The 25376-nt window shown below is 45.7% G+C and overlaps 2 protein-coding genes across 5 annotated transcripts in view; both read right to left on the bottom strand.

Moving 5' to 3' along the window:
* Positions 1 to 16273, bottom strand: part of TELO2 (telomere maintenance 2) — a 30813-nt gene extending 14540 nt beyond the window's left edge. For 3 of the 4 annotated variants that reach the window (XM_088174718.1, XM_088174717.1, XM_088174716.1), the window contains exons 1-19: positions 15922 to 16273; positions 15239 to 15516; positions 14623 to 14691; positions 13310 to 13457; positions 12826 to 12928; positions 11990 to 12058; positions 10986 to 11127; positions 9604 to 9740; positions 8812 to 8900; positions 7514 to 7624; positions 6823 to 6908; positions 6481 to 6578; positions 5438 to 5554; positions 4418 to 4489; positions 3713 to 3883; positions 2921 to 3012; positions 2007 to 2106; positions 1440 to 1504; positions 726 to 841 (exon numbers count right to left, since the gene is read on the bottom strand). In XM_088174718.1, the coding sequence (XP_088030844.1) occupies positions 726 to 841; positions 1440 to 1504; positions 2007 to 2106; positions 2921 to 3012; positions 3713 to 3883; positions 4418 to 4489; positions 5438 to 5554; positions 6481 to 6578; positions 6823 to 6908; positions 7514 to 7624; positions 8812 to 8900; positions 9604 to 9740; positions 10986 to 11127; positions 11990 to 12058; positions 12826 to 12928; positions 13310 to 13457; positions 14623 to 14691; positions 15239 to 15516; positions 15922 to 16253 (2395 nt within the window). In that variant the 5' untranslated portion in view covers positions 16254 to 16273. The remainder of the gene's footprint in view (positions 1 to 725; positions 842 to 1439; positions 1505 to 2006; positions 2107 to 2920; positions 3013 to 3712; positions 3884 to 4417; positions 4490 to 5437; positions 5555 to 6480; positions 6579 to 6822; positions 6909 to 7513; positions 7625 to 8811; positions 8901 to 9603; positions 9741 to 10985; positions 11128 to 11989; positions 12059 to 12825; positions 12929 to 13309; positions 13458 to 14622; positions 14692 to 15238; positions 15517 to 15921) is intronic. The other variant, XM_088174719.1, reaches the window with a different exon arrangement.
* A 153-nt stretch (positions 16274 to 16426) lies between these two features.
* On the bottom strand, positions 16427 to 25062 carry RNPS1 (RNA binding protein with serine rich domain 1). The gene is made up of 7 exons (XM_014890217.2): positions 25003 to 25062; positions 21736 to 21891; positions 21264 to 21455; positions 20005 to 20107; positions 19320 to 19473; positions 18724 to 18865; positions 16427 to 17508 (listed from the first exon to the last, which is right to left on the bottom strand). Coding segments are annotated over exons 1-7 (855 nt in total). The 5' UTR covers positions 25005 to 25062; the 3' UTR covers positions 16427 to 17402.
* Positions 25063 to 25376: the final 314 nt, after the last annotated feature.

Genomic DNA, 25376 nt, shown 5'->3' with positions numbered 1-25376 from the left:
TGCTCCCTGTGGGAAGCAACTCACCAAGAGTGAGAATGGTGAAGGAAACCAGACCAGGGAATCACAAGACTCGCCCTCAGAACACACTGAAGGCTTCAGCATTAGTTCTTTTCCCTTCAGCTCACTGCAGTACCTGAGCACTGATCTGTACAGCTCCAGCCTGCCATAACCCACAGACACAGCTTGTGTTGACGTAACGTGTGCTGGGTACAGCATTCAAAGTAATTTGCTGTCTTTTGTAGATTTTTCTTTCCATCGACAATAGGAAACTAGAGACTAGGCCATGTTCCTCTTCCTCCTGCTTTTAGCTCTAACAACACAACCCTCATGAGCACATAGTGTAAACAGGCTGTACAGGCTTTGTGTGTTACTGCTGGCCGAAGTCACTGTCTGGGTGTAACAGGCAACATGACAACACTTCCTGCAGCTTCATGAAGTTTCTGGTTGGCTGCTCAGACAGAGAAAGGGGGCACAGTCTGTCTTTGGGGATTTTTCTGGGTGGCCTGTGAGGACAGTCACAGTGTGTAATGCCATACCTAGCTTTTCGCTTATGCCTCAAGTACTCCAGTGCTGCATCCCTATAGCACACGTCGTGCTCTGCTTGCTGATCATGCAGATCTCTGGTGCACAATGCCAGGACATCACTGCTGCCATCACAATTAAAGAGATGCTGCACAAAGACTTCAGAAACCAGAAAAGCACTGATGTACCCTACCATGTCTTACCTCCCAGCCAGGACTGAGTCTCCAACAGCTCCTCTGTCATGTCTCCCAGAATATGCTCCATAGGGACACTGAGGAGAAGGGAGGAGATACAGGACAAAAGGCCCTGGCGCACATACCTGTGGAGAAACACTGAACTGGTTAGGAGCCTGCAGCTTTATGCTCTGCATTGACTTTCTCACCTCAAGGGCTCTCCAGTTTCAAACAGCATGATGACTTATGCTATATTCCTGCTGCTTAGGGGGGCAATCTTGCAGTGTGCCCCACATACAGAGCCCCTGCCATGCTGTGCACAGGAACCTAGCACAATTCAGAGTCCCGGACACATCAGAGAGAAAACAGAAATTGGATGTTTACAGACTTTTGGCTACATGTCTTAATTCCTTTCCAAGATTGAATGCTGGAATTGAATCTAAAGTTTTCTGAGCTCCCTAAGTAAACATAGATGAAACTATCACATGGACATGTGGTCAGGAAATTTGACAACCTTTCTATAGGTAATGGCTGTACTGCCACACTAGAAGACACCATCAAAGTTCATATGGTGGGTTTGCATTAAACTCAGTCATAAGAACACAAAGCTGGAGGACAGCACAAAGTAAATGTCTTAAGTCACTGACACTCTGAGCCAGATGCTTATCTCAGACAAAGACAAACTATGGAGGCTGGCTCACAGTTGATCTTTAAAAATGAGAGCATACAACTACAGTAACTCACGAGTCTGTGTGGAAACGCAGCGCCCAAACAAACTCCAGCAGTGCCTTTCCCATTGCTGTTACTGCCTGCAAAAGAAGATTGTGACAGCACCACTGAACACCATCCACACTGCCCTGTAGAGCTGGGCATCGAGACATACTGCTCATCAAATCACAGCATGTCTTAAGCTGGAAGTCACCCATAAGGGTCATGAATCCAACTCCTTCTCTGCACAGGACATCCCAATAATCCCATCATGTGCCTGGGAGTGGTGTCCAAATGCTTGAACAAAGGCTTTGTAAAGATCAGTGCTACAACTGAATTTATTTTACAGATGGAGAAACTTTGGCAGTAAGTAAAATAATGTGCCCAACGCCCCCAAGAAGTAGACAAGAAGCAAAAGATAGTGCAAGGGTGGCTGGAATCCCACGTCTCTTTTCTGACCAGTTCTTCCCAGCCATTTCTCAGCCCACTCAACTCCAACTTGCTGCCAGTCTCAGTGCAACAGGCCCTGAAGCACATGGCTGTTCCAGAAGGCACCTCAGGTTCCCAGGCTGGAAGTCATCCCTGCTCTCTGCCCTTCCTTACCACAGTGTTGACAGCCAAGTACATCAGGATTGCTAAAGTGTGGACCAGTCTTCCAAGGACTAAGTGATCTTCCCCCAGAAGATCAAATGTTGTTAAAGGCCTGCAAGTGCAAGACACAGAGTTGTGTAGCAGTGAGAAGGCTGATCAGTGCCTCTTTGCAACAGTTAGGAGGTTATGCAGGGGGAATTGTCCCCAAAAGCCTGAATCCCTACAACAATAGTCATTATACAGGCACTACCAGGTTAACAGAGATCAGAGCTGTTTCCTCTCGTCCCAGATGTAATCTCCCAATATCTCCCAGAGCAATATCCTCTATTCCTACAGCAGGTATCACACATTCTACCAACAGGCTTTACTTGGAAAGACCTATAGGCAAAAGCTATCCCCCCATTGCCATACCATTACAACTGGTATTACAATAATCTTGGTTATCAGGGAACCAATTACTCAGCCTTCCTTCGGTTCACAAAGACCTAAGGGACCGACAATAAACTATGTCCGGTGTCCCTATACTGTGGCCTCAAAGACCAGTGCAGGTGATAGGCCCAACCTGAGACAGAGCTAACTTTAATTCAAGACTGCAGTCTGAGCTCTGTGGTTTGTGTGAACCTCCCACAGTAGAGGCTCAGCCAAGACAACTGGAGTAGTACTTCCAGAATTACTTGCCTGTGTACCTGCTGATGGATCTTCACTTCTGCAGGGTCCTACATACTCCTGCCCCACAAGACTTCAAAGGGTAAGTCCAACAGACTACAACCCTCTCCTCCCCAGGCTTTGTGAAGGACCCAGGTGTCAGTGTGGTGTCACTGGGCTCCTGCACAGCTCCTGGGCTCTGAGGCCAGCAGGACAAGCAGAAAGGGTCACTCTGGCAGCTGCCATGCCCACATCCTACATCCTAAGGTGGTCACACTCACCTGTCAAAGTGCTGAATCAATGGGAAAAAGAAATACCCAGCAACAGAATTGAATTCGTTTGGGCGGGAAGCAAGTTCCACACGAGACTGACCCTGTCCAAGAGAAAAATAAAGTCTAGGCACAAGATACAGCACCCCTAGCTCTTCCATTTCACTGGACACTGTCAAGACTACAGATTCCTTACAGCCAGCCCATCATCAACCACTGCTTGTACACCTAGGGCTACCAGTTTCCCGAATAGATTGCTCACTTCCCACTTCGGATCTTATCCACATCTAAACATTTCAATACAATATGCCTCAGTACTGCTCAGTTAGCTATAAGGAACAAGAACATGCAAGGGATAAAGGAGTTTTGGAAGGCAAACTCTCCAGGCTGAACCACAGGGGAATTCTGGAAACTAGGAAACTGGCATCAGTTTATCTCTCTGGAAAATAGGAAGGATGAGACAGTGTAGTCCAGAGAGGCAGCTAGTCTGATGGAAGCCTTGCGATCTGTGAGGTGCAGTCACAGCTCCCTGCAGTGGCCACACAAGCTCAGAACAACAATTATCCCTCAAAGCCAGGTAAGGAATTTCAGGTTTAACGACTTCTCCTGCTGGGAGAGAACTACAGGAGTTGGTACTCTGCACCAAAAAACTCAGACTCTGTAACTTCAAATATATATTTATCTGACTCTCCTTTGGATTGGGTCCACTTTCACAGGTATTTTGCTCTTTCCAGACAGAACGTAGAGTAACTCCAAATGTCCCTATTTTTGGTGGATTTGACATTAGTTTGCTTCTGGCCTCACCATATCAAATCTCCGAGTCTTGCTTTTGATCCTCTCATCAACAATTCTCCTCCAGCCCTTAGAGCTGTCACTACCTGAAAGGAGCTGGATACAAGGCTTTTGGGCACCAGAATGCTTGGTCTTCCCATGGAATATGGGACAGGACAGTTCCTGAGCTGCCAAAACCAATATCTAGATAAAACAGAGAGAGGCTCAGTTAAAAAAGGGCAATCCAGAGGGAACAACAACAGTGTCGCCAGCATCCAAACTGACAGGAGCAACAAGGCAGAAAGGCACAACAATTTCAGAGTGAAGAACAGCAGGAAATTGACCTCTACCAGCCACCTGGCTCTGAGGTACTGACCAAGCACTTGGTCACTTAGCCCTGAAATAGAGCAGTGGCTCCTTCTTCAGACACAAGTGTGGAAGGAGTCACAGACAGATTGCTGTCTTTCAGAAAGGGAAGATAAAACAGACTGGTGATGTGAAAATAAACAGTGGCTTTTCCCAGGCAAATGCCCAACACATGCTCTGCATTCTGTGGGGAGGTATCCCTGTGTGATGGAGTGTAGCAGGGTTAGGAACAAGAGGGGAATGCCAGACACAAATAGTAATGTAAGAGATTCCCATACTTCTGCCTTCTCCCATGAGGCATAAAAGGTAATCCCATTACACCTCAGCACTGGTGCAACAGACAGAAATAAAGTGGGAAGTGAGAGCACTCACATCAAGGATGTCCATGCGCTGACGGAGACTGTAGTTCAGAGAGTAGAACTGGGAGGTCAAGTACTTTGCAACCTGTATAAAAAAATCAGGGTACAATAAACACAGACCCAGGCTAGAAACAGCCTTCCCATTAACTCTAAAAGCATTTAATTTCACAGGTTCTGCTTCCTGTTAGGTAACAGCAAGCCTCCAAGAGAAGGGAGGAAACATGCAGTGTAAATGGGAAATTCAGACACTTCCAGTTCTAGGTTCTCCCAAAAGAACTAAATGACAGATGAGACTGCATCATTCTTCTCTCACTTCAATGCAGAGGTACCCAAACATCTACCACAGCAGCTAGGAGACCTCACTGTGGCCTTTCAGTACTTAAAGAGCATTATAGGAAAAATGGAGGGACATTTTTTACTGGGGCCTGGCCAGCATGAAGGATAATGGTGTTGAACTGGCAGAGGATAGATCTAGATTGGACATTAGGAAGGAATACACCACCTGTGAGGGTGGTGAGGCACTGGCCCAGAGAATCTGTGGCTGCCCCTGGATCCCTGGAAATGCCCAAGGCAGGTTGGATGGGGCTTGGAGCAACCTGGGATAGTGAAAGGTGCCCCTGCCCATGGCAGGGGGTTGAAATGAGATGGGCTTTAAAGATCCTTTCCCACCCAAAACAGTCTGTGATTCCCTAATTACAGTCACCAGTCAGGTCTTTCTCTGTAGAAGCCCTTTGTGCCTCAGTTTCCCTCTATGTGAAACCCTTCAGTACAACAAGTCGTTTATCTGATCTGCCTTGTCAGGTACACGCAAACCAACAGCTCCCAAACAGTTCCTCCAGTCTGACAGGGTTTTCTTTTTCCTATTGGTTCAGTAATTCCTTGCAGATTCTTCAGAAGCATAAATGTTGTCAGACCTGAACTATCTGTTCTACCACTCTGACAGCTCCCTCTATCAAATGAGAAAGAGACTTTAGCTGCTTCAATTTTTGCCTGTGCCTCAACTGGAAAAAAGAAAATAGTAAGAAGAACTCACAGGTATTGGGTCTGTGGTTAAAACAGCTACTTGAGCTCTTTGACGGAGCTCCACAAAGCCTTCAATGCAGGTCTTCTCCTCCAGATGAAGTAATATTTTTGCCAGCTCCACACTAACCTGCTCAAAATATGAAAAAAGGAATCAAAACCCTGATGGTGTTTGGGTTTTTTCCTCATAGGAATTATAGATCACTTCTAATGTTTAAACAAAGAAAATGAGGTATTCTGTTTAGGCAACATGTTCAATCCTTAGGAGGGAGAGAAAATACATTAAGCCACCAAATGCCATCAGACTTATTTCACAAAATCCTGAACAGATCCTCCATCTGCCAATTCTCTGTCCACATTTCACCCGGGCTTTGTGGAGAAGTGTAGCATCATGACATAGAATGAATTGTCATTGTAACAGATGGGTTAAAGGGTACAGTAGCACAGCCCTTCTCTTTCTCAGCTCCTGTCTCTGACACATTCAAACGTTCACTAGCAGGTAGTGGTGAGCACTCTGCGCACAGTGACCTTGTCCCATGTTCCTCTCCCCTGAGCTTTTCATCTTGACCAGAACAATCTAACTACTCCCTCCACAAGACATTATGCTTGTAGAAGCAAACAGGGAAAGCACATTTGATTTTGCCTCTGTTTTCATTGGGGAATAACAATTAAATTGAATTTCAATTCAAAATCCAAAATGGCTGCTCTGTAATCTGCATTTCTAGTATTTTTCCTGCCCAGCACAAAGCCTGGAGCTTCCTCACACTGGCAAGCACTACTTGTAGGATGTTCCATTTTGAGCACTGGAGCTGCAATATGGCAGGGTGCTGCCAGCACTTTTGCTGCTTCTCTGTTCCATTGTGCTCTATAGCCTCACCTTCAAGGCACCTATTTCCTTCTACTTCCAAGTTGAAAGCTTGTGAATGTATACCTTTAAGCCAGCTACACATTAGCCTGGCCTTCTGCTTCACTGGCATGTTTAGTCTCCGCATGACAGCAAAGGGATAACCTCTCTGGCAATACAGCCCTCTAGTAACCTAGACCATAATACTTCACCTCTCTTGTTGCTGCTGGATTCTTCCGTACCAAGCTCTCAAGGGCCTTGACTGTAGCTTCCCATTTGTCCACATCTTCAGCTCTTGATCCAGTCAGAACTGAAATCAAAGGACAAACAAAAGTTATTAACAGAATGGCTATGTTTGGCTATATACCAGATTTCCTTCTGCCAATCATTTGTCTTGGTACAGACACTCAGCATGACCAGCATTAGGAACTAAACTGAAATGACTCAAAAATTCTATAGCTTCTTCAATTAGATCAGAAAAAATAAACCTACACAGAGTTCACTCTCTCAAGCTCAGTAAGAAACAGATAAAGACTCAGCCCAAAATCTCCTACCCTCAATACAGTCTCGGATATACACAGGAGCCTTAATTTTTAGCTCTTTATCCTCAGACATGTCATAAGGGATGAGATCATCATCACTGTAGAAGAAAAAAAAAGGCACAGGTTAGTTTATGGGGTGCAGATGTTCTTGCTTTCCCAGACAGCCACACAAAGAGAAAGAACCAGTGCGTACACTGTCATAACCTCATCACTCCTGTATCACTCAGCAGCACTGCTGAAGCCTGGCCTGAGAGGGGTCCCTGAGAGTTCTAGGGAAAGAGCAGTTCTGTGACCAGATCTGGAACTGGATCTCCTGGTCAAGTACAGGAAGGCGTTAGCTGACCAAGAGACTAGACACCGACTCTTGAGATTTCGTTATATATATACATATATTTATATATACTTCTTTATATAGTGACAGAATAAAGCAGATCCACTGTTAAAATGGGTAAATGCATTCACGATTTCCAGGAAATAGATATCTAAGTCAAACAGAACAAATACAGTGGCTGCACACAACGCAGGCATTGCCTAATGTATTAACTAATGTAATTTCCTATGCAAAGCCCTCCTCTGCTGCAAACCACTCAGCTGAACAGGGTCAGAAATCAGAACAATTGCCAAGAAATGCAGGTACAGACAGATGCTTTTCCCCCACATCTGCCATTTATTTTCCATTTCCTCCCTGTTTCTTGCCCTGTACCTGTCAAGCTCAGCATCCGACTCCTCATCTGGCATCACAGGGGCTGCTGTATGGGATTTCTCACTATTCTCCAGTACCAGTGGCAGTGCAGCACCTGCATTCTCACTCCTGCTGTGAGGAACAAGAAGTTTTAAAATGCATATGGTAATAGTTCTTACAAAGAAGAAGTTACCCACCCTACCAATCCCTGCTGCCTGAATAGAACAGCAGATAATTATTCCTGCTGCAGTTTCACATTCAGTTTGGCTGACACAAAGAACAAAGCACTGGAAAGGAGAATGGAGTAAGGGGAGGAAAGAACCAGAATCTTCTAACAGAAGAGCAATGGATAAAAAAAATTAAACTGGCTAATTTGCTGTGTTCCTCTGCACAATATCTGGGACTGCTAAGGAAAGACTAATAACCAGATCACATTGACTTGCATCAGATTTGAAACTGTGAATGAAACGGAACTGGGAGTAAGTTTAGACTGGATATTAGGAAGAAATTCTTCCCTATGATGGTGGTGAGGCCCTGGCACAGGCTGCCCAGAGAAGCTGTGGCTGCCTCATACCTGGAAGTTCAAGGCCAAGGTGCCCATAGCAGGGGGTGGAATGGAATGGACTTTAAGGTCCCTTCCAACCCAAACCATTCCATGACTCTTCAAAAATTTTAACCATTGTTAGGTCTTGCATAGGATGAATACAGCAATTGAGAATATTTTTTCTGTCTCCACCTATTTCTGCGGACTTTGGCATTATCCTTTCAGCTCTCCGATTCTCAAAAGCTGTCTCTAACAGCTGTCTATGCTGATCATGCCCCTAAAATGGGAGCAATAAATCTTTTGTACTTCCCTGGAGTGCTGGACAGCTTCATCTGCTAATAACATAAAGTGCTTCTCTCTTCTGCTATCAAACAGTGCTTCAAAGAGCCTCAGCTCTGGAAGCTACACAAGCACTGAAGAGCCAGTCCTTAGAGTGACAGATGCAGTAGATTTTTGTCATGGGTGAATGGGCTGGGGGCATACAGCACAAGTACCAGATTTCCAAGAAGCAAACAGAAATGCCCATTTGATTCTACACAAGAGCATACAAGACCCCTACACCACAGTTTTACCACGTGCAGCTATCAACAGACTATTTTAGTACACACTACCAATTGAATTATAAATGTAATTAAATCACATTTTAAGAAGGTGATGCATTATGATGTTTAAGAATGCATAAAACACCTTGAATACTGTACATAGTTCTTGTGTGTAATGGGAAAAAGGCATGGAGAAGGGCAAGAAGATTGCATGAATAGTAGAAATAACTTACTCATCATCTGGAAGGCTGGGGACAATACAAGATGATGGAGCCTGCACCAGAAGTGACTTCAATTCTCTTGTTTCATCCTCTTCTTCATACTAGATATACAGAGTAACTGTTGCTGCACTCTATTACCTACTGCAAATATGCTCAGCATTCAACATTTCATCCTTGTACTGCACATGGACTAAATCATGGTCAGATGAACCCTCATCAATCCTGTTTCAATCCCTGTGCTGACAGCAACAGGCAGCTGTAATCTTTGTCCTTATATTTAAGAGTAGTGCCTGATGACACCTTATCTGAAAGCTATTTCCATCTTTCAAACATTTAATAAATGGCAATGTGACAGGAAAGAATTAATGTGATTTAATCAAATAAGTCACATAAATTCTACTGGAAAGAGCAGAGCAAATATCTCCATGTTAGTCTTGAAAATCCCAGCTCAGAACAGGTCTTCCCACCATGTCAGGGACTGAATGCTCACCACTGCTTTACATTTGAAGCCCCCTCTCAACTCCTACAAATCAGATTCTGATTCCCTCATGCAATAAGATAAACTTTAATTACCAAGTTTATCCCAACCTCTGCCAGCAGATTGCACTCCTGAGGTAACTCTCAGCCACCTGACCATTACAATACAACTGCTTTTTTGTAAACAGATTATCTCTTTTTGAAGGTGTGACTGCCTTTTCTTACTTCCAGATAAAAAAGGACTATAATGCCCTGGATCATGTGGTTTAAAGCTTTTACCTCCTCTAAGCCCAGCAAACCAGTCATAAATTTCACTGAAACCTTCACCTCAAACTTCAGGACAGGCCCCTCAGTGTTTATTTTCAAGCTGATGGCCTCTGCTACCACCATGCCCAGATGCCGTAGTTGTGGCAGACTGCTGTCCAAGTGGCATTTCACACCCTCCATCATGCTTGTCAGAAGCTCTGAAACAAATAACCAGCAAGCAGTGCATGTTTGAAATTCTGAAACAGTGGCAGAAACAAACACCCATCTTTATGTGTATCCCTGAGGACAGCTTTACCCACTCACTGCCCAATAACGGATAGAAAGGGTCCCTGAACTGTGGCTTCCTTCCCTGCAGTGTCAGTGCTGCCCTTCAGCACCAACACAGAAAACCCACACAAAGTCAACAAAATGTTACAATATATTCTAAATTTGCAATATTTTGGTTTTCACTGAAACAAAAAAGGATGGTAAATCAATCCTTAGTTTGGTTTTAGACCACTTCAGAGTCACTTAAATAAATGTCATGTTTTGAGGACATTACAAGTTCTGACCAGTACAACAATCACATAGATACAGGTATTTGCCTAACTTTGGATATGTTCAAACAGGCAGATAACACAAATATTTCTCAGCCTTCAGGGAATACTGGTTACCAGCTTCACCAGGCAGGCTTACTGCTGTTTGAATGACCTCCTTCATCTCAGAAAGCTTATCTTTTCAACAGCTGTCACACAAAAACCTGACAATTAAACTATACAGAACTGGTAATATGTATCAGGTCGCTTATTCACTTAAAGAACTGTAACGCTAGAATGAAACAGATGAGCAAGTCTTGAAGTGAACCTTCCCATCCCCATAAGTCATACACACACACAGAATTAATTCTAGACATTGTATGGATTTTTTTTTTTTAATGGCAACAGAAAAAGTGGTGTTAGGCCAGGACCCCTGCGTGCTATGCACTGTGTGAGCACAGAACTGGAGGTCCATGCCAGTGACTAACCTGCTCACTTCACACTGAGGAATGCCCATGGACTGTCAGACATCAAGCTAATAGCTTTTTACCCCTAGATATCTTCCCTGCTTCTCTGGAGCTGCACCTATGCTCCAAGGTTAAGCCTATAAATTACAAATCACACCATTCCTCTCACAAGTGCCAGAGCTAGTCCTTGTTTTCCTGTGACAAAACTTCAGGGTTTTTAAATCACTGCTCATGTCAGAACCTTAAGGCAAAGTGAGGCCTTCTTCAATTCCATAATCTAAAGTTATGCACTTGGAATTCTATCATATAAATGCTAAAGAGGATTCCAGAAGGTTACCCCATTTGCCAAGGTGAAAGTGGGACAATTCTGCTTATCCACAGATCAAAACAAGATATTTTTCTATTCATAGTGAGACACTCTGCTGAACAAATCTAAGCCCTGCTTCTCACATACCCTCACCTTGTCTGCAGCTCTCAATTTCAGGCTCCTTCAGGTGCGAGAGGCAGATGAGGATGGCCTTGCTAATGTACAGCTGCTGCTCAGCTGGGGAGTGTTTCACAGCACTGCCACTGCTCCAAGTCTCCAATAGCTCCTGTAGCACCTAAATCAGATAATTCAGGTTGGTCTGAAATGGATCTTTTCTATACAGAGGTAATTTTTGAAGCACATTTTTACTCTCCGTACAAAGAGAGTAAAAAAATACAAATTCTGTATTTCAGGGCCCAAAACGTACTGTGTTTGACCACCCAAGAACTGCACTTTTATTTAAGATATTGTTAAATATAATGGGTTTTTAAATTTAAAATTGATGTTTATTTCTCCTGAAGAAATACTATATGCAAAGCAATATGTGTTATAAGAAAGTATGATATTATAAGGTTTTATCTATGTTTAGTCCAATTTTAGATAACTGTCAGCACTTTTAGATCATTTTAGAACATGTAAACAGTGGAAAAAATAGTAATTTGACAAAATGGCAGGGATTTCCAGACATAAAGATTTCATAGAAGTTTCATCACATTGCTGACTTGGAGAGGCAAAATATCTGCCATCTCCACTGAGGAAAATGTATATGAGAGAGAATCTGAAACATCAACCATTTGGTAAACTGTTCACCAACTTGATCCCTTCTTGCCATGTGCCCAGCCACATAAACAGGGTGACTGAGGAAGGTGAGAAGATCAGAGGACATGGGACATCTGTCAGAACCCAAGCTTCACTAGTTTTGCTACTTGGAAGAAAATTTACCAGTTAAATATGAAAAATTAATGCCAGCAGTGCAGAAAGAAAGTTTTGATTCATTTATCACAGTTCACCTGGGATATGGCTGGGCTTCCCTCATTCTCATGAAAGCAAAGTCTGAGAGAAGCACCGAAATTATGCACTCCCAGATACAAACAGAGCACACTGTTCCTGATCAGACCAGTAACCAGTTATCTCACCAGTAACTCAGTGAACCTTACTCTGAGCAACAAGGTGCGCCGGAGGCTGTCCAGAGAGAGGTAGCCGAGGAGGTTCTGGAGCACGGCCGTCTGCAAGGAAAACCACAACTTCTGCTTCAACGGGGCATAAAGCTGTCATTCAGCAATGACAAGTGTCTGGGTTTATTTACTACAATTAAACCTCATTCTGAGGGACTGGCTGACAACATGCAGAGACAGAAAAGCAAAAAAATTTTAAAAAACCAGCAAGAACACATATGCAGTTGCTGACAAAATACATAGAAAACCATGACAGAAATACAGAACAGTATTTTACCAACAAAACCAGCACAGTCCCAGGCAAACATAGAACTTATGAAGTCTAAAGAACATCTCTCACAACAGCTTCACAAGTCACAGTACAGTTCCTAACACCCTGTGACAAACTTAGGTGCACAGAAAAAATCCCAACAGTCCTTGTCTCATGTCTTTGATCTAATTCTAATCCCCGAGGGTGGATCCTGGCTGTCTCAATCTACTCTTTCAGATTCTAAAATAACTAAATGCTTTCAGCTCTCCAGAATTCTGAAACTCTGTGCAAATAATCACTTGATTCCAGAGGAGTACAGTAATTCTGCTAATCACCATTAACACTAATAAAGCACATGAATCCCATGATTTCAAAGCTACTGTTCACCACTCCCTCTCTGTTACACTCTGCTGTAAGTGAACAGCTGCACAAATGTGGGGAGACTGAGGGCTCATTTCGGAATGAAGAGTTAAACCTCACTCAGGAAAAGCAAGAGCTCAGCTAAAAACACATTGGCACCAGGGAAAACCTGGCACTACTACACTGGTGTTTCCCACAGAGTCCTCACCGTGTGGCCATACTGCAAGAGCAGCATCTTCTGTGTCACCACAAACTGAGCCTTCTTGTTCTTCATAACCAGGTTTCCTAGCAATCTGGACAAGACATCTGCCCTAACGAGACAAACAACAATACATCAGGAATCCCCGTCATTGTTGTCATGCTGCTCCTAATCATAGGAAAATCTGAGAGCAGCTATTTGCAACCAATTCTCTAGAATACCTATAAACTCAGATACTGAGGCAGTAATGGCAAAGAATGCTTTCCCTTGTTTTCCCACTGCATGTCAAGATGTAGATACTTAAGAAATTGCGTAGGTTCTCCCTAAGAGGCAACAAGCAACTACTTAATCCTTTGAGTCTTTTAGAAAACGGCAGTGTAAAAAACCACCTACACAAATACAGCACCTTTCAGAGACCAATTCTGCAAGTATTTGTGACAATTCCTGCCTTTGCTGTGGATCAGGGAGAAAGCAGAGTTCTTAGAGTTCTTACCCAGGTGCTCTCTGCACAAAACCAAGGACCACTGCTTCCATCCAGCGGTCTGGCACACATTCCACCAACCGCCAGCATATCCTCTGCCAGATGCAGTCTGACTTGGTGAGATCTGTCAGGCGGGGCACCAAAACTCCCAGAATTTCCTCTGAAGCACAAGAGAAAAGAGTAAATACCCCAGATGGGTAGGACTGGTACAACAGCATTTGAGACTGACCTGAGAATTTTAAGATCTTTACAACATGAAAAGATACAACGAACAGTTTTCAGCTCTAAATTGCTCCTGCAGTAGAAATACGACTAGAATCAGGGAATCATTTAGGTTGGAAAAGCTCTCTAAGACCATCAAGTCCAGCTATAACCCAGCACTGCGAAGGCCAACACTAAACTGTGTCCCCAAATGCCATATCCACACGGCTTTTAAATCCCTCCACAGAGGTAGTGACTCCATCACTACCCTGGGCAACCTCTTCCAATTCCTGACCACCCTTTCCATGAAGAAGTTTTCCTTAATATCTAATCTAAATCTCCCCGTCACAGTTTGAGGCCATTTCCTCTTGTCCTGTTTCTTGTTTCCTGGGAGCAGAGCCTGACCCCCCCCCCACTCGGCTGCACCCTCCTGTTAGGGAGTTGTGGAGTGAGAAGTTCCCCCCTGAGCCTCCTTTTCTCCAGGCTGAGCCTGAGCTTGCTTGTGCTTCAGACCTTCCCCCAGCTCTGTTGCTCTTCTTTGTTCATGCTCAAACAAGAACTGGAGAACTTACTGGTAAGAACCAACCTAGGCAGCCTACGGAACTGGCCAGAATTCCTCATCACAGTAAAGAGCCAGAAATCTTCCTTCTTCTTCTTCCCCAGCTCTGTTAACTACTGCATTCAGTGGCTTTGAAGTTCTGAGCAAACCCAGACCAAAGGCTGCTCCCAACAAGATGGCTACTGCATGTGGGCAGGGACTTACACTGGCATTCATAACACTTTCAGACACGAAAAGCACTAAAAGACATTTAGTAGTCATACTCCAAATGGCAGAATGAGAATCTCCCCATCCCAATTCTCATCCTGATGAGGATGTTCTCTCCATCAGTTTTTGAGAGAACACGTCCCATTCATATCAACCAGCAGAAAAGCACCAATATCTATCAGACACAGCTGAGCAGCCTCAGAAAGCAGAGGGCAGTCTGTGCAGCACAACTCAGAACAGCTCCAAATTAACTTGTTGGTCTCCCAATCCTTCCGTTGATCATCATCACAGTTATCCTCCCATGCTAATACACTAAAACATTTGCCCCCTCCCCAAAAGAGCATGGTAAAACACTCACTTTGCCTTCCATGAATGCACACTTTCCCCAGGACATGAGAAACAAAAGAGATGGAGCAATCCAAGCCACCTGGGATAAAACAGACATGAGCTTAAACAAGCGTGGCACCAGCATCCTCCAACTAACCTTCAGTAGGAAGAGCAGACACTTCCACAAGTGCTGAATTCTGAAAACACATTAACTTTTTCTCTTCAATTATCATCTCCTCCTCCCTCTACTACCTGCCTTCAGGCACAAACCAGCATTCAGTATTAGTTACAGTGTCAGGCAGAAAGCTAAAGCAGTTCAGTCTCACTTTAATGCAATGCCACCGGTAGCAATGCCACTGGTTGATTCAGTACCACTCATATCTCCCAAACAATTCCTTCCTCACACACTAAGTGACCACAGCTAAGCTGTTTAACTGCTTGGAGGATTACTGCTTTCAGTGTATTCCAACAGGCGTCAGCCATCTTCCTCATTCCTGGGACTTTATGCTTTTAGGATAGCCTCAAGGAGGAACATGAGGCACTGTAACACTAATCATCTGTATTCCAAGCAGCAGCCATGGGGTCCATGCACAAAACACTTCTTCAGAAAATGCAACCCTACAGTACAGTCATCCTTGCAGCCTTACCCCGCAGACAGTCAGAGATCTTCTCTAGCACCTGGAGAACTGCATCACCCAGGAGAGGGAAGTAGTTCTGTGGGAAGAACACTGGTGGGTTTTTCCCCTGGAGTTTATTGCTCACATGCTCAGGCAAACACACGATCTTGTTGAGTAGGGCTTCCTGCAGCTCCGGGCAGCCCGCCTGTGCCTGCTGCTGACAGACCTCCCACAGTAACGCTGACAACCGGCCCTCCTGCAGGAACTGCTCCAGGACCTCAACTACCTCCCTCGGGTCAAGGCCAGAGCTGGAAGAAATTAAGTGTAAGTTCCTGCCTTTTTCAAATGGTAAAAATAAAATTTACATGCTACTGCTTTTCAGTTGTGGTATCACCACTGAAATGCCTCTTTTCTGTTATAATGGATTAAAAAAAAAAAAAAACAAAGCGATTTTAATATATTTTTAGCTGCAGCTTCCTCGGCTCCAAACATTCTGGACCTTCAACAACCACGACCGAGTTCTGTGACTCTGGGGGACGCACAGCATCGTGTGGAGTCTGAAGGCACTCAGGGCGGGGCAAGGGCCGCCGGCGCTCACCCATATCTCCGTCTCCCTCCGCACTTCAGCCCAGCTGAAAGGCACCCCTGCCGCGCGCCGAGACCAGCCCTGGGGAACCCCAGCACGACTGCCTGCTCCGGTGAGCCGGACTGACCCTGCGGAGCCAAGGGCCTCCAGCAAGACGAAGAGGACAAGGCCGGGCGGGCCCTCCAGGAAGCAGCGCTGCCACACGCCCTCGGGCCGCGCCGCGCCAGGCGCCCGGGCCAGGCTGCGCAGGAAGGCGCCGAACAGCGCCCGCTCCCGCTCCCCGAGGGCGGCTGGGCCGCCTGCCGCCTCCAGAGCGGCGCGCACCGCGCCCAGGGCCGCCGCCAGCCCCTCCTCCGCCCCGGCCCGGTCCAGAGCCGCCACGGCCTCCCGCAGGATAGGCCCCAGCCCCGGGTCCAGATCGAGTCCCGGCCCCGGCGGCGCCGCTGCCGCTGCCGCCATGACGCTGAGGGGAGCACGCAGCAGCCCCACTTCCGCCTGCCCTGAGGAGCAGCCAATGAGCGGCGCCAGCCCACGGAAGGAGGGACGAGCACCGCCCCCTTAAAGAGGCAGCGCCCCGCGCCGGCTTTCCCCACAGCCCCACCGCGCGCACCGTAACGCAGCGAGGCAGCACAGCCGTTCTCAACCCTACTGCTTTATTCAGTAACTGCTTGTCCTACACAAGTACAAACACAACATGGCCCAAAAGGATACAAAGTCATACAAAACAAAAAAAAAATCTGTATAGTATTGACTGTACAACAGGTGGTAAATTTTTTGCCTTTCCTTGTATAAACCCCAGTTAATCCAGCCAGCATCGTGGCTTCAAGCCTTCCTCTCTGCTTTGCAGTTTCCAAGGGGTTGGTGCTCAGTCGCTCATTTAGTATTTGTGAAAACGCTCACACTGTTTCACTGTGGGTTGAGTAGGGAATTTTTACCAACACCATCAACAAAAATGTGAAAGAAATCACTTAGGGGGCAATTACAGAACACTTCATAGGATTTCCAACTTCTCCTACATAGTGTCATGTTCACTGGGCTGGACCATTGTTTCTGTGGTGATTGCCTGGTGTAAACTTTACAGAAGAGCTTACTCTGCAGAAACTAATCATCTAGGGAACTGGAATAAAGCAATAATTCTGAATTAAGTCCCAGGCAGCTTTGGGGCTCCAGCTGCCCTGAAATGTCCTGTGCTGGCACTTGGAGATCAAGGTATGTGGCTCACTGTCTTACTCACTGGGGTTCTGAACTAGCTTAAGATTTACATGCTGGTCTGTACACCATACTAAGCGTTTACAATCACCAAGCAGCAGCTGCTAAGTGGAGAAACAGAGGTTGAAATATCTTTCCCTCCCTGTATCTGGAAAAGATGTTTTTGCAGCCTTTAAAATCAAAGCCATTTTTAAATAATTTCAATTCAATACCAGGAATCCAGAAGCCTCACAGTAAAGGTTACTGGCCAGGAACTGGTGCTCTCTCCTCTTACGTTGCCTTCACTGCCAGGATTATCTCTCACTCCTCCTCACCCAGACTCATTATAAAAAAAAAGGTACAATATTCCATCTGATGGGATTTAAGTTAAAAAGTAAAAAGCTGTCCAGTCCTTTTGCTTTATCTTGAGGAGTTTGAGCTGGAGCGGCTGCGATGGCGCCTTCGTCCAGGAGACCTGGATCGGGATCGCCGGCGAACAGGGGACCTGCGCCGAGGAGACCGGGACCTGGCAGGGAAGGAGGAGAAAGCTTCCATTAGGAGACAAGCAACAGTTCGAGTAATTGGTCAGCTCAGCTACCAACTTTTTAAAATCACTTCCCCGCCTCCTGCCAAAATCCCTCACACATCATGGCAAAAGAGCTTGAGCCAAAAACAGCACCAGAGAGGACACAGCAGGAATATTGTGGTTATCCTCCCTCTTCTTAAGAGCCGGAAAAAATTATTAATACCTGAACAACAGACAAGAAACTTATCTTCTTCCTCAAGGAAAACGAGCTCAGATCCTACATCAGATCCTCCTTCACCTGAAGTCATCTTTGACTACTGAGAGAGTGATAGTCAAGGGAAGGATTTATCCAAATCCTTTTAAATTACAAGGAAGCACCTTAGGGGAAGCTTATTCATGAAGTAGTTTAGCTTCAAGCTTCTCAGTACTACAACCAACAGTCACAGCAGTATAGCTACTGCTATGACACAGAGGTTCCAGGCACAGATTACTAACAGAGCTTTAACAGGACAGTAAAAGTTGGAGTAGAAAAGATAACAAAAGGAGGAGGGAATGGCAAACCTGAATCTGTGAGACCTCAGCCAAAGGTGTATTTAAAGGAGCAGCAAGAAGCCTCTTGGATCTTGTGCAAGAGTAACTACTGCTCATTTTTAAACCTGTAGCTCAAAGATGTTCAGCAATCAAGTTACTACTGACAAGTAAGACATTTTGAAGACACGTAAACACCGAAGACTCAGAACAACTTAACCAAGCACAGTCGGGCAGCTCCAAGTTGCACAACTGTCAGGTCACACCTTGGGGCCAGTGTACTCCAGTGACCTGACACAGGACTGCTTTTTGGTCATGTGCCCATTCAGAAATAAGGGAGGGAGGTACAAGGGCTTCTGAAAAACAAGACACTGGCACAGCTTGCCACAAGTGCTCTGTCAGCCAGAGTCTGTTCCCACTTCACCTTGAAGCCTTTATGCAAAGGGGCTCCAGGGAACAGGCTGGAAATGACGAGACCTTTCCCAGAGACTGTGCTCAGGGTGCAGACCAGAGCAGGCACCCTGGAGCTAAGGAGTTAGGAACTGCAACCCAGGTTCAACTGATGCCCAAAATGTGTTACTGTCACTTGGCAGGGGAAAGTCAAGTCCAATAGGATTGTCCCCATGCCAAATCTTTCAGTGATAACGAGTTGCTAGTGAGAAAGAAAAGTGCTGTCCCAGCTCTCACCTCCTCCTCATGCGAGGGGGTGACCTGCGCCACATCGGCGGCGGTGGCAGCATCCTCCTGGGGGGGCTGAAGCGTCTGGGAGGTGGTCGAGGCCGTGGTGCCAGCACAGCTGTGGCTGTGATCTCCTGACCATCAATCTGGCCTTTTTAGAGAATTGCAGAAAGAGAAAGAAGCACTTTTCAACACTAACATATACATACCATATTACTGCTCACAGCTTTGTCAAAAGCAACTGAAGTAGGATCAGCCCATGGTGCTCCATACCCTGCTCAGGGGCTATTCTGACAAAGTCCACACACCTACTAGACTTCTTTACCTAATCCCACCAAACTGCAGTTCAGATGTAAACCTGGAGAAGTTTTCATATAAGCTTAAAATAATTTTTTCACTGTTTTTAAAAACAGATTAGTTTTAATAGTTCTGTGATTTCTTGAATCTATCCTGAACCACAAAAAAGCCATTTGGGCTGAAAACTGACAGTACTTTACATCAGCTCACTAAAGACATCCCTATCACCTTTAACTAATTTTCTGATCAAATCCATCTACTCTGAAGATTTTTAAAAGCCCCTAGGCTCCTTGCAGGTCAGTACTTACCTCCATCCATGTGTTTCAGGGCTTTCTCAGCATCATCTGGGTTCTCAAACTCCACATAAGCATAACCTTTGGAGAGGTGTGGGTTTAGCCTGTCAACTGGCATGTCAATCATTTTAATCTTTCCGTAAGTGGAAAAGATTTCCATGATATGGTCCTGAAGAGAGAGAGCAAGCCTTATGAACACAGAGCACACTCCCTAGCCAGGTCTGGCTGGCACAGAGCAGTAAATCCACAGCATATAATTTTTTCAGAAGCCTAAGCCTTTTACCCCTGAAGACCTTTAAACTACATTTTAGCAAAGACAACTCAAGCCAGCCCAGCTCTCTGCAGATCCTTTATCAAAAACTGCCTGATATTCTTTATGCCTCCAAGGTAATTTCAGCTGTTGTCCCAAATTCTATAGTTTTCTTCCTAGTAAAGCAGGATATAAGGTCTGGAATACTGACAAAACAGGCAGACTTCTTAAGCACTACAGAGTCTCAGAAACCTTCAGGGTATTTGATTTGGTAAAATCCTACCAAAATTTTCCTCGCTGATCAACCTGGACACAAAGAAACAATATCCAACATCAACACCTTGGTAACTCTCTAGTAACCAAAAAGTTTCAAGAGCTTTGAAAGAGCAACTCACGCATTCTCAGAGAAGAACTTGAATGTTTGACTACAGGGGTACATGCTATTATTACCTTGGTCACGTTTCTAGTGAGCCTTCCAACATGCACTTTTGTGGGTCTGGGTGATGGGCTCCGCCTCTTCCGCTCCTTTTCATCTCTCTTGGGTGGTTTGGACCTGATTTGGACAAGAGAAAACATTTACAGTTTTCAGAGAACATGCAAGACAAAATCAAAGCCAGTCATTATCACGTGATTAAAAATACCATTTTATTGAAGAGCATCTTTGTCCTGAAGAAGTTACAGTGCTGGGGTGGTGGCGAGGGTGTTCCACTCAGAAACACCTCAGGACTTGCATTTGCCTTGTTTGCTTTTGCTTTAGAACCTTCTGAAATTTGAGAACGTTTTTTTGCAACTTTTCAACTTCACTACAATTAGGGTAACAAATACAAAATTTAGCAAGCACTTCTATGAAGTTCTGGTTATAGTTAAAGCATTTCCCAGTTGTTAACACAAAAGCATTCTTTGCCTCAACAACTGAAGAGGCAAACTAAGGCCTAATAAACATCACAGCATACCACAACCAGGCAAATTAACAGATTCAATTATTTGTGTTTCTGTATCTTCCGTTCACTACAGAGGTCCAAAAATGTTTAAAAAGCTATTTAAAATTAGCTGCATATCACAATGCCTTTGCCGTTAAAAAAATCTGGAAGGAAACTTGAATCTGTAAAAAAATCAGCATGTAGAAAAATTGTATTTATGCTTCTTCCTAATCTTAAACTCCATAAATTGAGTGATACACTAAACACCCCACACTGCCTTAAGGAGACTTTTATCAGCCTTCATCCCCTTATGCAAAGGAAAAACTGTACAGACATTAAGATAGTTTGATTCCCATGTCACCCTTACAGGAGCTTCCTCTGCCCCCCTTCCTATTTTGTTTTTTTATAAACAAGAATATATACATATATACACATATATCCTGGTTTTAGCGCTGACTTTTCTGTTAGCCATGGCTGTAGTTTACAGGAACTGAAAAGCTTTACTCTTATCTAGGCCCATACTAATAAGGAAACATTGATTAAAGCCACCTCTAAAAAATATAATATTTAAAAACTTAGAACTCTTAAAAATTAGGTTTTTAATCTCTGTTCCTATAGGGCGTATATTTGGATTCTAAGGAAATGGAGCACACCCATTCTAAAAAATTTCACATCTCTAAGTTATGGAAAAATCAAATGGTCTTCAGAGAACAATATGTTCCGATCACAATCTTGTATTCTATATGGAATTAACCTGTCATCTGGCAATTCCTAGAAGACAAAACTCACTTGGAGCGAGACCGTCTCCTGTTGTCATGTCTCCGTCGAGAGGGACTAGGAGATCCAGAAGAGCTGCTGGAACTGGAACTGCGTGAGGTGCTGGAGCTCCCAGAGCGGCTCGAGGCAGAAGAGGAACTTGAGCCACTGCTAGAACCAGTGCTGGAACTGGACCCTGAGCTGGAAGTTGAGCTGGAACGGGATCTGTTTCAAGGGCGAGAACAAAAATTAGTACAATACCCAGAAAAACAATGGCTGAGAAACTACTGACAACTACAGAGAGAGTAACGGTGACTGAGGCTCCACAACTCACCAGACAGCCAAAAAAAAAAAACCTCATACCTAAAATATAAACCCTCTTAAGTTAGACAAAATCGCGCAGTGACTAACACAACACAAGCTTTCAACAGGTCCAACACTACCACAAATAAAGCTACTGATTTCTGAAAATGCTGTCATTTGTTACTCCCATAAAAGTACTCACCTGGTACTGCTGCTCCCGCTGGAAGCACTGCGTCTTTTGCGTGTCTTGTCCCGACCACGATCCTTTTCACCCGACTCCTTAGTGGCTGCCTTATCCTTGGACCGGTCCTTGGATTTCTCTTCAGACCTGTCCTTGCGCTTGGTCGGCGAGGGAGCCCTTCAACAACAAATTGCAGAAGGCATTGCTTAATTCAAAACAACAGAGAACAAAAGCCCCACACCCAAATAAAGAATAGGACAGCAACACAAAACACTGAACTTTGAACATAACTGAGGATCACTGAAACTGCGGAGTTAAAGCCTTAGGCAATTCCAGACACTTTAGAAAAAGTTCTAGCAAACTCTTCTTTTTCAATCCTGGTAATTCCTTTTCCCCTTCAGAGATATCCAGAGCAACACTGAATGGGCCCCATGTCTCAAATCTCACTTCTAACTCCTCGATTCAGAGAACCAGTTCTCTCTTTGCTCTAGATGAAAGGAGACGGATTTAACACCTCTCTATTTAGCACTGTAATGCTGGACATTAGTTGACTTCCCGATGTTTGCCATGTGAGGGCTGCATCCATCAAATAATCTGCAACATCTTTAAACATGTTGCATTTTGATTATTCCATGGAGATTGTTTAAAACCTGCATTACAAACCTGCCTCCAACATTTTAATAACCTCTAAAGAAGTGTGACACCCTCAACTACCATGGAATGAGACATTCAGGGAATGAGCAGAAGTGTGTTGGAGCTGCCAGCCTTATCTGCAGCGGTACTGAATACGCACAGTAATGCAAGATGTTGGAAACATCTCCATCCCCATGTGCATCACAGGCAAACTCACTAAACAAGAAGAAAATTTCTCCAGCTCACAGCATCCAATAACCTTGTTGCTTCTGTGCTTCTGGTAAGCAATTACTTTATTCTCTGAATTGCAATTAAATGTATGGTTGGGAAGAGATTACTTCTGAACAGCCAAACTTGCTTTCCTGATTTTCAGTTTTCCCTAATACACCAACTGCAAGAAGCAACACAAATGAATATTCACAAATCCAGCTCCCTGCAGAAACCAAGAAACACCCATGGCCTTTCTGTATAGAGGACAGGAAACCCACACCACAGATGTGCCACTGGCAGAGCTTGCTGGGAAAGGAAATGTCTCCTCTAGCACCAGTGGCAGGAAGAAAGCACTCTACGGACTGTCTCATGGGTGTTGCATAGCAAGCCAAGACAAACAAACCTGTGTATGTCACTCAACTTTAGGATATTTCTATTCAGCTCTGTGCCTCTCCAGTGCAAGGTGTGAGGGGGCTGCAGTTTGGAAAGCCACTGCATGAGCCCAGCTGGGTGGTACAGAGCAGACAGGTTCCTGGTTTCACAAGACCAGAAAACTTATGATTTTCCTTTCATAAAATCACAGAATCACTGACTGGTTTGAGATGGTGTAAACCTTACAGCTCATCACTTTCCAAGCTCTTGGCCATGGGCAGGGACACCTTCCACTACACCAAGTTGCTTCAACGTGGCCTTGAACACTTCAAAAGATCGGGCTTCTCTGGGCAACCTGGGCCATGACCTCACCATCCTCACAGGGAAGAATTTCTTTCTAACCTCTAATGTAAACCTGCTCTCTGTCAGTGGAAAGCCATTTCCCCTTGTCCTGGCACTCCAGGCCCTTCTTTCTTATAGGTTCATTTCAGGTACTGGAAGGCTGCAATTACGTCACCCCAGAGCCCATTTTTCTTCTTCCAAATGTCCCATAGCCAGGTTTGGGTTATCTCTGCCTACACATCAGCTCCTCCTGCACCTGTTGACTATCAGAGTCGTGATGCCATCAGCAAACAAAACTATCTGTTAGTGCCCAAGATCTGGATCTGGTTTTAGCCCTTCAGGGAGAAGGGAAGAGGAAACATGGATAAAGACCAGCATGTTTGCAATTACCCAGCCTGCTGCTGAAGCAGGATATAGAATCACAGAATCACATCGGAACAGACCTCTGAGACCATCAAGTCCATCGTCTGACCCAACACGACCATGTCAACTAGATCAGAGCACTCAGTGCAGCATCCGGTCTTTCCATAAACACCTCCAGGGGCAGTGACTCCACAACCTCCCTGGCCATCCCCTTCCAAAGCCCAATCGCCCTTTTTGTGAAGACATTCTTCCTAATGTCTGATCTAAACCTCTCCAGTGCATCTTAAGACTGTGTCCTCTTGTCCTGTTGCCCACTGCCTGGGAGAAGAGCCTGATCCACACCTGGCTACAATCTCCTTTCAGAGCAGTACGCTTACTGCTCCTCGGACAGGTGCCTACCAGGCAGATCAGCCACATGGCTTTGGAACATTCATCAGATGATGCTGCATTTAAGGAGTCTCCAAACTAAGCAGTGGTTTCACTCCTTTCTCAGGAATGCTACTTGCCAATCTCACTATAGTTGGAAACCTCACCCTACCCTGTGGGCATTTTCATCTGCACAAATTCAGGCATTCACTGGAAAATGAGTAAAGACTAAATCACAGTCCTCACACGAGGCTGTATAACATTGCATTTCTAAGTGACATGCTTCTTCCCTACAATCAAAAACCTCTCACTCTCTAACAAACACCTGGTTTAGGGTCATCCACCCCAAACCATAAAGTATAAGAGCAATTCACACAAACCAAACGTCCATCTGACACACACTTCTGCTTTAGAGCCAGAATCTGCACACATAGAGCAGCAGTTCTGTGGCAAAGTAAGCTAACTCGCTCGCACCCAGGCTTCCCGTATGGCTACAGGCGAGTCCTTTACTGAGCTTGCTTCAGGTTTCAGCTGCAAACCAGCAGAATTCCTAGTGTGAGGAGGGTTCGGCGTCCGACACTTCTCCGCCCACTACAGCCACTCGGCGCAGCTCTGCGGCCAGCGAGGCGCGGGGCAGACAGACCCGCACGCCGTGGGTACAGCACAGCGCCCGTGGGGCAGGGAGCCGCGAGATCAGCAAACCAACCCGCCCCTCGCGCCCGCACAACGCTCCTCCCGCCGGCCGGGCGGCGGCAGCGGCGGCAGCGCCGACACCCGGGCCCAGCTCCCTGGCCGGCCCCGCCCCGCCCCTCCCTCCGCTGCCCTCCCCGCCTCCGGCCGCGGGAGGCCGCGGCTCCGAGGCCCCATCCCCGGCCCTCGCCCCTCCATCGCTTCTCGGCGGCCCCAGCGCTCTCCCCCCGGCGCCCCGCGCGGCAGAGGGGCCGGTTGGGTCGCGGCCTGGCCGGATGAACGCGGATGGCGCAGCCCCGGCCGCGCACTCACATCCTCGACGCCGCCACCGCTCCGCGCCCGTCGCGCGAGATTGACGCAAGCGGGCGGGAAGGGGCAGCGTCGGCGCGCGGTGACGGCGTAACAACGGAGGCGGGACAGGCGGAAGGGCTTAAAGCGAACGGGATCGGGGTGGGGGAAGGGTGCAGCTACACACTGGCTGGTGAAATAAAAGTGCCTGCTAACCCTGTCCTGCATAATAATAGTAATGGCATTTAATAGCATAGGGGCTTCAGCCCTGGGGTTTAAGAGCTTGACAAGCCAGCAGGCTGCAGCCTCCACATGTGGATTCTGGCTTCCCCCTGTCTCAGGTGCAGGTTGCAGATTCACAGCACACAGACTCTAATTTGAGGTGATTGCGGGTATAG

Source organism: Sturnus vulgaris, chromosome 16 (genome assembly GCF_052056855.1).
Source record: "Sturnus vulgaris isolate bStuVul1 chromosome 16, bStuVul1.hap1, whole genome shotgun sequence".
In the NCBI taxonomy this organism is placed as follows: domain Eukaryota; kingdom Metazoa; phylum Chordata; class Aves; order Passeriformes; family Sturnidae; genus Sturnus; species Sturnus vulgaris.
The sequence above is the reverse complement of the archived record's forward strand: the minus strand, read 5'-3'. Positions and strand labels throughout refer to the sequence as shown.